At 39.8% G+C, this 15816-nt stretch overlaps 1 protein-coding gene across 6 annotated transcripts in view; it reads right to left on the bottom strand.

Annotated features, from left to right (window-relative positions):
* LOC111873237 overlaps positions 1-15816 on the bottom strand; it is a 123365-nt gene that overhangs the window by 88872 nt on the left and 18677 nt on the right. For 3 of the 6 annotated variants that reach the window (XM_023867777.2, XM_033755016.1, XM_033755018.1), the window contains exons 6-8: positions 10932-11150; positions 3968-4164; positions 246-421 (exon numbers count right to left, since the gene is read on the bottom strand). In XM_023867777.2, coding sequence (XP_023723545.1) covers positions 246-421; positions 3968-4164; positions 10932-11150 — 592 coding nt within the window. Of the gene's footprint in view, positions 1-245; positions 422-3967; positions 4165-10931; positions 11151-11499; positions 14959-15816 lie in introns of those variants that run through there. The other 3 variants (XM_023867779.2, XM_023867778.2, XM_033755017.1) reach the window with 3 other exon arrangements.

The raw sequence follows: 15816 nt of genomic DNA, 5'->3' as shown, positions 1-15816 counted from the left end.
TTAATTCTTACTGATGATTTGTGTTGTGGTTGGTTCATATACCTTATCTCGTGTTGGTGCTGGTGTCTGGAGATAGGGACTAGCTCCATCAATTAGGCACAACTGAGTAGGTTCTTACCTGCAGACGGAGACAGAATCCGATCTCCGAAACACTGTGTTTTAAATAAGAAACAGGACGATGGATAATGTCCAAAAACGCAATAACTGTATCAATTTTAGTTCACCATAATTACAGCATTACTTACCATCTCCAAGCAGTGCAAGTGTCTCCGGAGCAAAAATATCAGAACACTTCTCAGATCCATCCACATTGTGATCAAACTCAATGCAGACTTTTCGCAGACCATCACAGAACTGAGCCAGCTGTATGACAGGTGGAGGAGCCACTGCTATCAGTTCTACTGGAGATGGGCAGCTTTCTCTATAGAATATTAAATCTCATGTATATTTAACACTTTCATTCTCTGTTCTGAAATTCCAACTTGATCACTTGTTAATCAGTTTGTGTGTTCCAGTTTCTGTATCACTTGATAAATTTAGATGAAATTTCATATTGTGGGTCTACAATAAAAACTTGTCTTGTAAATTTTACGTTGTCCCACAATGGTCTGTTGCAGACAATTTTTATTCGTATTGAGTTACGGGGACAATTTCAGTCATCCCAAGCACTCTGACCACTAATACATTCACTGTACACCCCTGATCTTCTTAGGGCCCTTCAAAGAACCCTAACTGTAAAGCTAAAACCAACTCAAACCATGCATATAAGAAGATCTATGTGAGCACTGACAATACATAAGATAGCAGAAGACCTGCTGGCTTTTTCTGCTCTTGGATATTTCCTACAGACTTTTAATATCTAAATGCCACCACAATATATACTGGCCTATCAAGAACCCTGTTGGCCGCGCCATAGCTCAAGCAGTTAGTCGCTGGCTTCCCACCGTGGCGGCCCGGGTTCGATCCCGGGTCTGGTCAAGTGGGATCTGTGGTGGACGAAGTGGCACTGGGGCAGGTTTTCTCTGAGTACTTCGGTTTTCCCTGCCAATCTTCATTCCACCAATTGCTCCACAATCACCCTCACCTATGATCTGGGGCTGGTACAATAGGCCAGAAGTGGCCACAGTACAAGGGACTTAGTCCCACCCAACTAGCAATTAAAAAAATCCCTGTTAACAGCCTAAGCTGTTTCCTGCTCAAAGCCAACAGGTTCCCACACAGTTTATACGAAGGCCTTCCAATGAAGATTTTCAGATACTTCATACGCCAGTGTTCAGAGTTTTTCCTTCAATCACTTCAATCACTTCAGCCTACCAAAACATAATCAGACTCAAATTGCTGGTTCAGAACTGTATTTTAATCTATACTATTAGTAAATTACAAGTTAAATGTTCTCAAAAGCAGTTTCTCAGAAAAATGCATTACGCACAACAGAGATTTGTATAACAGTATAACTGTATAGAGTTTTGAGGTTCAGATGACAGCAGGACTGTTACATCATGTAGTGTCACAGAAGTTTACTAACGTTTTTAAGGAGTGTACTGCCTCCACTGTCAAGGTCAAAGAGTAAGACAAGCATAGAAGAAAGTGATACAGACACACACCAGAGCAAGAGACCTAAGAAAACCTATAGGAGTGAGGAGGAAAGTACAAGAGTAGAGGGCCATTTAAGCACAAAGCACATATTCTGATGTACAACACCTCACAGAATTCTCCTTTATTTAGCCTGAACTTCAGAATTGTCTCGGCTCAGTCAAACACTGGAATTGAATCTGCTTTTAAGTTAAGTTAAGACTTGCCAAACAGACATTTCTCTTTGAAGGTTATGGTCATGTGTAGGATGGTACACATGACAAAAATAGTGGGTTCTAGTTCAGATGATTGGATTTATTAGCACCTTGGTTACAAGTTCTCTTAATCAAACTTAAATACAATGCTATCACTGATTTACACATTTTCCAGTTAACCACTGCACACACACACACACACACACACACACACGAGGATTCCCAGTCTTCACTAGTCATCTCCTAGCAATGAATCTCAGCACAGAAACTAGGAATTCATATCACTAAGAAGTCTTCTTGCTATTTCGTCTTCAGTCACTCTGGAACCTCGGAACTAGACTTCTTCTGTACTCACTCCTCCAGCTTACAACTGACTCGTAACTGCCCCTTGAACTTACTCTGTCACTGCATTCACTTCTCTAATAAGCACTATGTACAGACCCCATGAAAAACACCGTCTCTATTGTCGATAACATCACTGCTTGTGTGGATGTTTCTTTACTGAACTGTTGCTAGGAAACAGGTTGCATAACCCCATTTTACCACTGCTGCTCAGTGCAAACGACATAGAAAACACAGCCTCTTCTATCGTTATGTAACCTAGCAACAGACTGTTTGCCAAGAATCTGTCTTCGCAGGAACTTGTTTGTCAAGATGTTGTCTAGCAATTGGTGTACATGTAATACTATTATTATGTACACAAAGAGAACCACCAAGACCAATTTTGGTTGTTAGGATGATCATACATTGTCCCATAATGGACCAGAATGCAATTTCTGTTCCTGTTAGACTTAAATCTGAAAGACAGTCTCAAAGGGTCATCATTTAGAGAATCTAAGCATACAGTGCTTAGTCAATGCATCATTGATACACACAAAACATAATATACAGCCATAGCCCCCTCCCCCCTTCCACCACTTCCACGTACATATTATCTCTAACTTCCTACCCCCTCCCTCCTTTGCATTGACTTTTAACATACCTGTACATCACCAAATCAGTCGTTGTTTACATTCCCTACAGAACGGACAATACTTTGTAAGATGAGGCACCAACTAAATAGTAAGTAAATAATACACTATATCTTTAATACCAAAATCAATTGCTAATTATAACAAAATTTAATACTATTACTCTCATATCATTTTCAGATTAACATTAATATTACTACATCTACATCATGAGCCTCCAAAACAATTTATTATATATACACAAAATATAGAACACTCTACGTTGTCCGTGGAAACACAACAAAATTGCAAAAACCAACGAGTGACTCTATGATGTAAAGCATCACTTGAAGAATTATAATCTTGTTTCATACTGTAACTTCCATTTTATATAGTCTAATTTATTGTACTTTTATGCCAAGTATTTTAATATAATTAATATTATTGTATCCAATCTTACTAGTACTGCAGTTCAGTGGTGTATATGTGTTAGCCATATATTTGCCTGATTATGGCTTTTGGTAGCCAAAACATGTAGCAGAGTCAAACTTGGCACTGACCTTAATATAGTTGTGTAATGATGGTTTTAATAAAAAAAAAGGTAAAGCTATACCTGTAACAGTCAGTGGAGGCCCTTAAGGTTGTGAGATATTGAGGTTCCACATTTTCTAGACAATTAGCTCACAGATGGTAGCGAGACTGTCAGCCTTACACAACAGCTGTTCTTTAACCCCACGAATATTCCTGCTACTGATTTCTGTTAGAGGCTGAAAGGATTAGGTAAACTGAAAAAATCCAATGACTTCATAGGGATTCGAACCCGCAACCTTCCAGCTTGTAGTGAAGTGCCTCAACCAACTGTACTACCATGTGCCCAACTAATTTACACACTCTATAACTCATTACTAGTACAGCACACACAAAATTTTCTGTCTGTTATTCTGTCATCACTATCCGTTGCTAACCAAGGAGATTCCTCATGGCCAGCCTCGAAGTGCCACTGTTCACTTGCAACTAACGAACTAACTGGCTGCTGCTGGCCCTCACTATATAGCCTCAGCAAGGGCCACACAGAAAACATAGCATCCTTTATAACTGTGTCAGTACCTGCTGCCACAGGAACACATTTACTGTGCCATTGCCTAGCACTGACCATGTCTTCTTGTTTCACTATTCCGGCTTTTAGCCGTCACATCACAATACGATGGCATTAAGTTCTCGATGATTTACCTGTCAATAGCCGCATCCCAGGTATATGCAGCTCCCCATTCCATGCGACTTGCTCTTTGAGCTGTGTAGGGTCTGCACTTGACACGACCTGTTGTCACCTCTTCAGCTTGTATAACTTCAGAAATTTGTTGGCCTTTTTTCTGCACATAGCACAGTACACTACTATTCTGAACAACTGCTGGTATTGTCAGTTCCATCTGTAAACCAAAAGACATAAAACACCCTGAAACATTGGTGACCAAATCACTAACTTACCCTTTGAGAATATATAATATTTCAGGACTTTTGCAGAAAAATAGGTACAATGTGTCTCATTTGGCAATATCTTGCAAGGCAAATTCATGAAAAGAAATATAACGAATGCTGCTCTATCTGTTTCTTTTAGAAAATTTTTAACATTTGAAATATATCCAACTTTCATAGTTTCATTATTACTCATAACTCTGCCTTAGTTTCCTGTCTGAAGACACTGACCCTTTCATAAATAGAAGTTTCCTTCCTGAAAACCACTGAATATTCAAAATTCACATAAAATAGAATCTTTTAACGAGCAATATAGAGGCTGCGTGCCAAAATTCACAAAAGTGAAATTTCAAGGTTAAATTACCACATTTATTAAAAATATACATCTGTTTTTAATACACATAAAGACTATATTATATTTAAGCATCCTGTTATATTCCACACTTCTATATGTATAATATAAACTCCTTCGTAAATGTAACACTTTATTGTAGTTCTTGTCCCCTTTCTTTCACACTACATGTTTCGGCCGCAACCGGCCATCATCAGGTGTATTTCATTTCATTAAATTCCAGATTTCCAATTGTTCATTTTCTGTCATCAATCGGCACCCGATATTCCAAAACTCCCCTTGTCCATTTTGTCAATTCTGTTTTATGAATATTCTCACGTCGATTGGTTTAAAATTTTAAATTATCATTTAGCTTTAATATTTAAAATTTAAATTTAGATTTAAAAACCAAAATCACAGAGATACCTGCTCTGTGCTTATATGTGCTGCAGTGGCTACCTCTTGCTTTCAGCACAGCTCGCATGTTATTTTGTGCAGGTTAATACGTTCTATGTATTAAAGAAAAGCAGTGGCACGCACACAGAGAGCCTGCACAAAATAACACGCAAGTTGTGCTCAAAGCAAGACAGCTAGGTGAAGTGAAATACACCTGATGATGGCTGATTACGGCCGAAACATGTAGTGTGAAAGAAAGGGGACAAGAACTACAATAAAGTGTTACATTTATGACAGAGTTTATATTATACACACATAAAGACAAAACAGCAGTAAAAATTAAATATATATTGCTGTGCCATAGCTCAGGCAGATAGTTGCCGACTTCCCACTGCAGTGGTCCAGGTTCAAGTCTGGGTCAGGTAATGTGGGATTTGTGGTGGACAAAGTGACACTGGGGTACGTTTTCTTGCAGTACTTTAGTTTCCCTTGCCAATTCACATTCCACCAACTGCTCCACAACCATCATCATCCATCATCTGCAAGTGGTACAATTGGCCAAACAGTGGCCGCAGTACCAAGTGGACTCAGTCTCACACCATGAGAAAAATAATTAATTAAACATAAGAGAATAGTGATGTTAATTTAACATTAATAAATCTTTACTAGGAGCTGCATGAGTATGGGTAAACTCATGCTGAATTATGATGCAAACATAGCAAACTCCATCTTCTTACTGTAAACATCATTGCAACATTTTGGAGCATTTTCAGCCCTGTCTTGCACATACAATTTCTAATGTGGGCTGTTCAGTATACGTTGATGAGGCCATGGCTCTGTAAGTCAGTTTAAATACTGAGACATGGTCTTCACTGTGACTCCATATTGACTCTATACTTCAATCAACTGTAATTTCTCTCTTATACCATTCTCCAGAGCCAGATAATTTTTGGTCCACAGTTAGTCAAAGTTTGATTCTAACAACTCATCCATAGTTTCCTTGTTGACTGCCTCAAATCCAGTGTCATAGGGTTACTGGCTTCCCTTGCATTAGTAGCAGCATTTCCCAGTGTTAAGCCTCTGATTTTTTTGCCAGAGTATCCATATGGCGTGAAGTGAATTCATCTCAAGTATCAAAAATGTTATTAAATGCCATCTTAATGTTAAACTGACACAGGAATTCCTTGGTTCTGAGCACACAACTGCAACACACTCCCTGATGAGCCTGCAGAAGGTTTGTAATAAGCCTTAGCAGTTGCTGTGAAACCTTGACCAATGGGCTGGAGAAGTTGTATGGTATGACGATTGAGGTGCTTGTGGTAGTGAAGGCTGATACTGTAGTCTTATGAGTTATGGCACTACAGTCTTCAGTTAAGATGGAGTTATTATGTTCCTCTGAAACATTAGTAACCATCTACCAAGCTACGTGATACCATAACCCATAAGACTACAATAAAAATGGAATATTTCAGTGTAACATTTGGCTGAACACTGACAGCACGTTGTAGAATGATAGTTTTAAACAGAATATTTCATTTTTTACAGTATTCACTGCATGTCACCAACATTATTCAGCACTCCTTATAGCATAAACTTATTCTTACATAGCCCATAAAAGAAGTAAAAAGTAAAGCTATCCCTGTTAACAGGCCATGAATGCCCATAGGGTTGTGAGACGTTGAGGGTCCCACATTATCTAGACAATCGGCTCAGAGATGGTGGTAAGGTTGTCAGCCTTATGTGCCGGCCATGGCCCATTCTTTCAGTAACTGAGCAATTTCTTAGGAACACACAATGATAGTCCCCTGATAGTGTTGACTCCAAAGGGCAGTGTGCAGCAGTCTTTAGCAGTGCACTGCCTTCTCCTCAATAGAAACAGTACTGCACTTGAGCATGAACTTCCAGAATATATATGTTTCAACAAGTTTAAACTTCTGCTTTAATATATGATATAAATTCCGTCCTAAGTGTAATAATTTATTGTAGGTCTTTCGTTTTGCCTTCTTCTACACTACATGTTTTGGCTGCAAACGGCCATCATCAGGTGTATACGCTCATGTAGCTGTTACACTGCACCCAGTTTAAAATTTAAAAACACACAGGTCTTCCCAATTGGCTAACAGGATCTACTTCACTGCTATTTGTCTGATTCGTACATCATCTTTGTCACCCACACACGACAATTTTGACATTCATGAACTGGCACTTTTAAAATCTTCAGTTCCAATTTAGAAAACTCCTTTAAAATTTTTTCAAATTTTAAATTTAAAATTAAAATTCTCAGGGTTACTTGCCCCATGTCTATAGTGCTGCAGCGGCTACTTCTTGTTTTCAGCACTGTAAGGCGTTATTCTGTGTCTACATGTACTGTAGAAGAAGGCAAAACCAAAGACCTACAATAAACTGTTATACTTAGGACAGAATTTATATCATATATTGTATAGAGTGTAACAGGACGCTTAAATATAATATCTGCTTTAATGTTAACCTTCTTCCAAAGATGCTGCTTTGAATGAAAATTCTTTATGGCCAACATGAACTACAGCTCTATCCCTCCTAAAATCTTCAGGAATGCATGACTACTAACAGTCGAACCAATTCCAAAGAGTAACAAAGGTGTTGGTTCATTAGGAATTAGATCTTACAATAAATTAATCACCTTCTCCCAAACATCCACTCAAGATAAAGGCATATTCTGGTGGCTCTGATGCTTGAGCCATGTACATCCTCTGCAATCTCTGAATTATGTCTGATCACAATTTTGTGACTCCAATAACACTAGGATTTATGGTTGACTGAATATTCCTGTAAATTGTATAAGCACTACTGCAAACGATTTTTGTTGCAGAATCACTCAGTGTGCATATGTTGCTTTTACTTCTATCATACCAGTTCATAATTTCCAACTTGTCCTCAAAATAATGGAATTTCTTTGGCTTTCTTTCACTTGACCTTCATTCGTATGCTTTAATTCATAAAATAACTCTTTTGTCTCCTTCCAGTAACATGTTTAATGGATTAAAAAGTTATTTACAATAAGAAAAGTGGATAATGATAAGGGAGAAGAGAAATACATGACTGTTTCAGAATCAAGGAAGGTGCATACACAACTCACTAGTCATGTACAGTAATTTTTGTGCTGATCATGGAGGGTTATGATACTGAAGTAAAACTGCAGATATGTAATAAGGAAGGTAATATATACAGAGTGTCCCAGGAGGAATGGACCAAACTTCGGGAGGGTGTTCCTTATGTTAAAGTATGCCGATATAACCCAAAACACCTATGTCCAACGTTACGGCGCTCTTTCGTCCTTCTGTCCTCGGGCGGTGATTCTTTTTCTCAGGTTCTGGCTGCGGCCCTCTTGGCCTTCCTCGCAGTTTCCTTCACTGCGTTTTCCCATGGTCGCGGTCTTTGCTCGCCGACCGTCAATCTGTGCTCCTTCAGTTTCCGCCTCCCTGGCGAATGGTTTGTTAATCTTCTCAGGCCTTTTTTTCCCTGGTTTGAGGCATCAGTCTCTTCGGAGTGCCGTTCGTGAATCCCACCGCTGCCACCAATGTTACGTCGTGGAGGGGGGCGTGGAGGTAAATCCCCCACCGCTTCCACCACTGTTACGCTCTTACGTCCTTACGACGGGTGGATCGGGTATCTCACCGCTGTCTTCACTGTTATGCCGTCGCTACACCTCTATTATGCCGTGGTGACAGGGGGCATGGAAGTATCCCGCTCTGTCACCCGGTTTAGTATGCTGCCACCATCTTGTTATATCAAGAAAACTAGTAAACTTATCGTTGCTTACGTCACTGTCCTGGCTTAACTCGTAATTCGCCGAAGCTTTGGGAGGTCCTGGAGTCGTCAGGGAAGAGGGTAACACTTAAGGAATTGCTAGGTTAAAGTAAACTCATACACATGCCTATCCTATTCTATTGCCCTGTGTTACTATATACATACTATATACACACTTACCGATGTTCGTCGGTTGTATTACACTGGATAATGAACCTGCAGCCATCATTAAGTCTACCTCTTGTCACCCTACTGTCGGGTATTCTACGCCTCTGTATTTCTGAATGAACCTAGTCCATCTAGTCAGCACTATCTTTCTCTGGGGTTTACACTTTACAATTGTCACTATCACACTTAATGTTCATGGCTATATGAAGTTGGTTTCACTTACTTGAACTAAGGAAACAGATGCTCGCCATCACCAACCAGCGCACACTCACGGCCATCGCTCTCTCGGCGATAGCCTGCCCTGAACTCTAAGTTACTTAATATTATTCAAAAGTCAAAAGGCAAAAGGTTCTTTGATTAAGTTTTCTAGGGTTTATATAACCTCTCTTTGCTGATTCTTCGTGTTCCGGGTATGTTGGCCTGCCCATGCTGACGTGATTTTGGCCCCCCTCATTGGTTGCCCATCGAGAAGGGGTTGACTCTTTCGGGTCTACCGCCTCCTCTGACTCAGCGTTTTCCTCCCGCCATAGTGTTTATGACCTACTTCATATAACTTCTTCCTCAATGTCAGCGATTTTACGCTGCCGTGCTAGCATTCTAATGACTCAGGCATTCCCTGTTAAATTCTTTGTAAACCCAAGCTTCCTGGTTCGTTTCATCATGGCTGTTTCTTAATCTTACGGTCTAGCTACTATTATTCCAATTTTACCCAAAAACTATATCTACATGTACGTAACCTTAGGGGCATTACATCCAAAGTTGAACGGTTACGGAGATAATGGCCAGAGAAGTGTGAAACTTTGACCGGTGTTACACACTTGTTGATTACAAAATACTTATTAAAACTGGCAGGAATATGTGGATTCTGTAATGTTAATAATGTATGTAACATCAAACTAACTTATGAGTGACGTGAAGCCATAAAATTGAAGTACGAAATACTCGCTCGCCATGTCATAATTGTCCTTAGGGTTTCCAAGCACTATACATGACACATGACTGGCAAGCACTGACGTAATATGGCTGGCTGCGCATACTGGTTTAAACAGACTACATAACTGTACTAAACAAACATTCATGGAAAATCTCTTTTGGAATTTCGTTTCCATTATCTCATGTGGATTATTATGGAACCATGTATGCACATTTCGTAAATTATTTACACCATCCAGGGTAAAAGATGCCTCATCACTGAATAAAATGATTCTTAACAGTTCGGGATCAGCTTTTTATCCAGTGGCAGAAATCCATACGCTGTGCATGGTCACCTGGTTCCAGATGTTGTACCCTTTGATCATGGTAAGGATAACTCTTCATCATGTAAAGTTCGCCACACCTGAATACATGATACGCCGATTCGAGAGGCGATTCTATGATGGACAGACGTGGACTTCTCTCAACCATATCAAGAATGTGCTCTCGTGTGTCTATCATTCGTACATCCTCCCTTTCAGAGTGCACAGAAACACTTGCAAGAGAACCAGTATCACGCAATGTCTGGTGAATTCGCGTAAATACACTTCGAGATGGAATCCTTCGATCGGGAAAACGCCTTTGGTATTCTTCAACAGCAGCACGTGCATTGCCACCGCAAAATCCACACACAAAATTCATATCACAATACTCAACGTGTGAAAACACAAAAGGCATTTCAGCAACACCGCACAACTACACGTAATTTACTAACCATTCACGACGCTGACACAAGATACACTGTAAGCCTCTGTAAGTAGTGCATGAGATTACGGCTAGTGTTACAGCACCACACTCAAGGACAAACAGATAACAGTCACAGCTGACAGGTATAGTGCGTGGATCCGCTAGAAGACCATACTTTTCTCGGGCCATTATCTCTGTAACCGTTCAACTTTGGACATAGGTGTTTTGGGTTATATCGGCATACTTTAGCATAAGGAACACCCTCCCGAAGTTTGGTCCATTCCTCCTGGGACACCCTGTATATATATATATATATATATTGCCTGCCACAATAGAAATTACTGCAATCTTTGGAGACCTTTAATGAAAGGGTTCACTTACCTGAAACTCCACACCAACACTAACATTGCTGGGTTTGTAGTCTGTAATACAGAGCTGTTTACTGTCAACTATCAAGAGAGCCACTTGGCTCCCTGAGGATACAGGTCCTACAGTATTGGACCTGCAGTTAACCGTATACAGCCCATCTAGCCTTTCTGTTAGGATCACCTCCAGCTGGATCACACCATCTTCTACACTCATCTTTTCAACTTGCTGTGCCTATAACAAATATACAGCAGTATGATTATCCTTCACAAGTAAAATTTTGCTGTTTTGTGGATATTCAGAATAATCCAGAGAACACAGTCAATCAATACATTACGTTCAACCATGTTAGGTACACCTGTGATCACCTCAGCACAACCTGTCCCCAGGAGAGTAGCTGCAAATATAGTGAACATACTCATGGAGAACCAACAGAGGGCAGTCCTCCAGCATGGTGCTTGGATGGGAGGGTAACAACTCCTCACCATAAAACATTAGCATACTGCACAATGTTACACAGCATCCCAGACCTGGCAGGTTTGGAACATTATATTACCACAAAGAGCAAGGAATGTCTGAGTACCTGAGCGACTATTAACTTCTCAAGAAGTACTCTGCTCCCTGGATCTAATTAGTCAGAGTTAGTTACTGCCATTGGCACCACTACGGTTCAGGAGCTGAGAGAATGGGGAAAGTAATGCACGTCTCCCTCTTCCCCCCACCCACCATCGCATATTCACAGCTCACAGCTCATTGATAGCTGTGCTACTGAGCTGTCCTCTATACTGGCAGATCTCTAGCCTCATTAGCTCACCCTGTGAGGCTCTACCATCCTTTCTTCATTGATATTTCCTCCCCTGCTTTCCATCCTTGATCATGCCAAGTCACATGGTTCCTTCCTACCAATTTGATCCTTCTATCATTTCTGAGGCCAAGTATATCTTTCTGTAAATGAAGTCATTCCTTCTCTCGGCTGATACTGCAACTTGGAGGCAGATGTACTGACGAATTATTGCTTGGTGTGTGTTCGTCTGTATTGATGGAAGATGCCATTTTACACTGCAAATTATGTTTCACTTTGGATCATCTCAAGTCACCAATAGTGGATAAATAGCTCCTATATGGGTAGAATAGGGAACAAGCTATTTAATTCAGTTAAGTGAACAACAGGAAAATACAGCCATTCGTTCTGATTCCATGGCAAGTTAAGCCGGTTTTCTTAACTTCACTTGTTCCAGCAATCATAATTTCCGATGTAAACTGCTACTTCTACTAAAATTCATAGATTGTGCAACATAAAACTGTTGTGAACCTTGGGTTGGCTTTGTTCCTAAGCATGGAGGCTGTGAAAATAGGGTTTTGATACACCATGAAACAGTTTTACTCACAATATGAAAGATATGTAGCCCAGGTTGTTAGCTAACATGTGGCCAAGTTTGGGTCCGTTGTGTGAGACAGCAGGCAGGGATGTGTACAAATGTTTCTCTCTCTGGCCCCCCCACCCAGCCCAGGCATGGTTATGACTGTCTGTGAGTCATTCTCACATATTAATTTTGCACAAATCCAGTAAGATCAGTGACATAATGGTTCTTTACTATAATGTTAGGAAAAGTGGTAGCTACTTTCTATAGCTGTTGATTCCTGTAATTGTATTATGAAGAGTGAACCAACTTGAGTTTGTTTCTCATCGTGTATGTAACCTTCTCAGCATACTCTTCAACTGTACATATTCACATTTGTTATTCAACTTAACTGTTCAAGAAAGTTTGTTAAACTGTAGGTATATTTGCACTGATGGTTACCTCAGTTTTTTCAATGACAGAACCATGAGAATCACAAGGTACAGAATGGTCAGGGATAAAAGAACATTGTATCCCCAGAAAAGAAAGAGCTGCTATTAGTAATGTCATGCAGAGATGTGTGAAAGAGTGTGAAGAAAGTGAACTGTCACATCAAATTACTGTCCACAGAGTTCTTTCTATGCTGACATGTCTATGGGAATAAGCAAATGACTAAAAATGAACCAGGAAAACAAGCGAGGACTGTCAGAATCAGTGATAAAAAGGACAAGACCATCAAAGAAGAGAGCAGAGGTTGGAAGTTATGACAAAAGTGCAATCCATATACACTGGATAATTTTACATATGGAAAAGCATTGTCCCATGTAAAGAATGTTAAGAACAAGAAATAAAATTTCCATGGCAAAGATATCATTACTAGAATGATACATGACATGGCAGAACCAGGAGGTTCTCAAGGTGTGGGATAGTTGGGAAAAATTCAGTATATCCACAGTAAAGAAGTAATTGCTATCAATAATGTCATGCTGTGACTTAATTCACATTCCTGCTGTTGGCAACTGGTTAAAGCGGGGAATACCAATGTTGTGTGCACCAAAATGTCTTGGTATGCAGGTTACATATTAGTCATGTAGAACTGGACTGTGAATCATTTCATTTTTGCTAAAATGTCTTCAGCATGAGTTTCAGTTTCCAAGGCATGACCAGATTCCTTTGTGTAATGCTAGTATAAAGTAAGTTGATGATATCAGTGTTTGTGATAATGCAGTGAATAAGTTCGTTGGCCCAACATGTTCCATTTGCACACCTGAGAACATTGAACAAGTGAGAGCAAGAACAGAAAAATTTAATGTGGTTACATCCAGTTTCAAATTATATGATGATATGAGTGTTCCAAAATACAGAATGACCGTAAATGATTGATGCACTTTTGTTATACAAACGTAAGTATTACAGCTATACAGCTATAACTCATGTCATCTGGATGACAAACTCTGGAAGTTTTACATACCCTGAAAGTGTTCAATATGAGCTCCATTCATGAACTGACATACCTCTAGTCTGTAATCCATGTCATCCCATACTCTTTCTAACATGTTTCTGTCAATCGTCTCCATAGCTGCGGTAATTCTGAACTTCATTTCATCAATATCCAGTGGTAAAGGTTGCACGAACGCTTTTTCCTTTATAAAACTCTACAGAAGGAATTCACATGGAGTGAGTTCTGGGGCGTGAGGAGACAAAGCCTCGCAAAACTTTTTCCGTTTCGGGAAATCCTCAAGCTCCAATTCGTGAATCATGAAAAATTTGTTTGGTTTCGTGGGAATCTGTGTGCCTAGAACTTGCCACACGGTCGTTTCCGGCATCTGTAACTCACAACGGTTTCCCTTGGGCTTAGATTGAATGTGGCCTCAAACCGCAATTCATCCTCTTCACTCACACGAGGACGGCCACTGCTTTTCTTCTTACAAATGTATCCCTGGTTTCCTAAGTTGTCACACCATCTCTGAATCGATGCTTGAGGAGGTGGACCCTTACGAAACCATTTTCTGAAGGCCCGCTGAACACTATTGAGTGTAATTCTTTTCGGCACTCCATCACACAAAATTTCTACTATTTAAGTAACGTCACATCTAAATGTTTCTAAATATAGCGGACCCTGGCGGTAAAGATAGGAAATACAGAGACAAACCGCCAAATTTTCAAATCTCTGAGAAATTGATTTTCCGTTGTTACTGGTTTTCTTGGGTGTGCTTTGTAGTTTCCTTGTATTTTATCCACGAAGATGTATCAATCATTTACGGACATTCTGCATATCCATAAGGAACCTTAGTCATTGACGATGTAATAAAGATTCAGGCATTGGTATTGTTCAGAATACACAGAAGAAAAAATTCAGAGATGGAAATGGAACTTGATACAAGTTACATTTGATATTTTGTAATTATTATTGAGAAAACATAAACCCGAAATTGAGTACTGCTAACCTAATGCAAGGTATTTATGAAGTAAACAAAGCAATTTGGTTTGTTTGGTGTTAAAGTCTAATTTCTATAAGCTCAGTAATCTGTGACTTTGATACTCCCTGTAGCAGCATACAAGAGTATTGCAAATATTTCACATTCAACCAAATTTATTTTCTGCTCCAGTGAAATTTGTTGTTTTATTATACTGATTTTAACTAGCATCTTTTTCGAAGCTCAAATTCAACTATGACTTAATTAAAAATAAATTACTGCATTTTCTTTCATGATTTCATATGTACTTACTTACTTACTTATGGAGCTGAGACCTTCTTGAGGAGAAGCCAAATCTGCAGCTACTCAAGGATTTCCCAGCATTTTGTAGAACCCAAGGTTCGTTACCATGTTTATAAGAGCCCTCCACTGGTCCCTATCCTGAGCCAGCTCAATCCAACCCACACCATCTCATCATATCTCCCTAAGATCCATTTTATACTGTAATTTAAAATTCATAATACCCATATGCATCCTATCAGCCTCTCATTTGTCTACACAGGTCAGAAAATATGCATTAATCACTCACCACAGCTATTAAAGGAAAAAATCTGTCCCATTTCTCTCTCACACTCACATAGTCCTTAGGTGACATATCTGAAAAAGGACAAACTCTCTTGCCCATGTCATGTGTTCTGCGTAATGGTGAATATACTACTTTTGGCAAGCATGTTTTTTCCAGGTAGGTTTCAATGCAGTGTATACATTCACAGATCTGATGTTAAAATTTCACTGAGTCTCCCAGTATCTGATAAAAACTAAAGGTTTCTGCTTCTTGTTCCTTCCAAAAAAGGTAAAGTTACCCCTGTAACAGGCCGTGGAGGCCCACAGTGTTGTGAGACATCGAGGAACCCACGTTTTCTATACAATCGGCTTACAGATGGCAGTGGGGTTGTCAGACTTACCCTCTGTCTGACCTTTAGCCCCAGGAAGATTCCTGACACTCATTTCTGTTAAAGCCTGAGTCAACCCTAGAGCCATAGTGTGACTGGAAGTATTAGGTTAATTGAAAAATCCAATGACCTCAACAGGATCACTAGCATAGCTAGTTGAGGCACCATGATACGAGCCGGAAGGTCACAC

This window comes from Cryptotermes secundus, unplaced genomic scaffold, assembly GCF_002891405.2.
Source record: "Cryptotermes secundus unplaced genomic scaffold, Csec_1.0 scaffold21, whole genome shotgun sequence".
Classification (NCBI taxonomy): domain Eukaryota; kingdom Metazoa; phylum Arthropoda; class Insecta; order Blattodea; family Kalotermitidae; genus Cryptotermes; species Cryptotermes secundus.
This window is presented reverse-complemented; position numbering and strand designations above follow the sequence as displayed.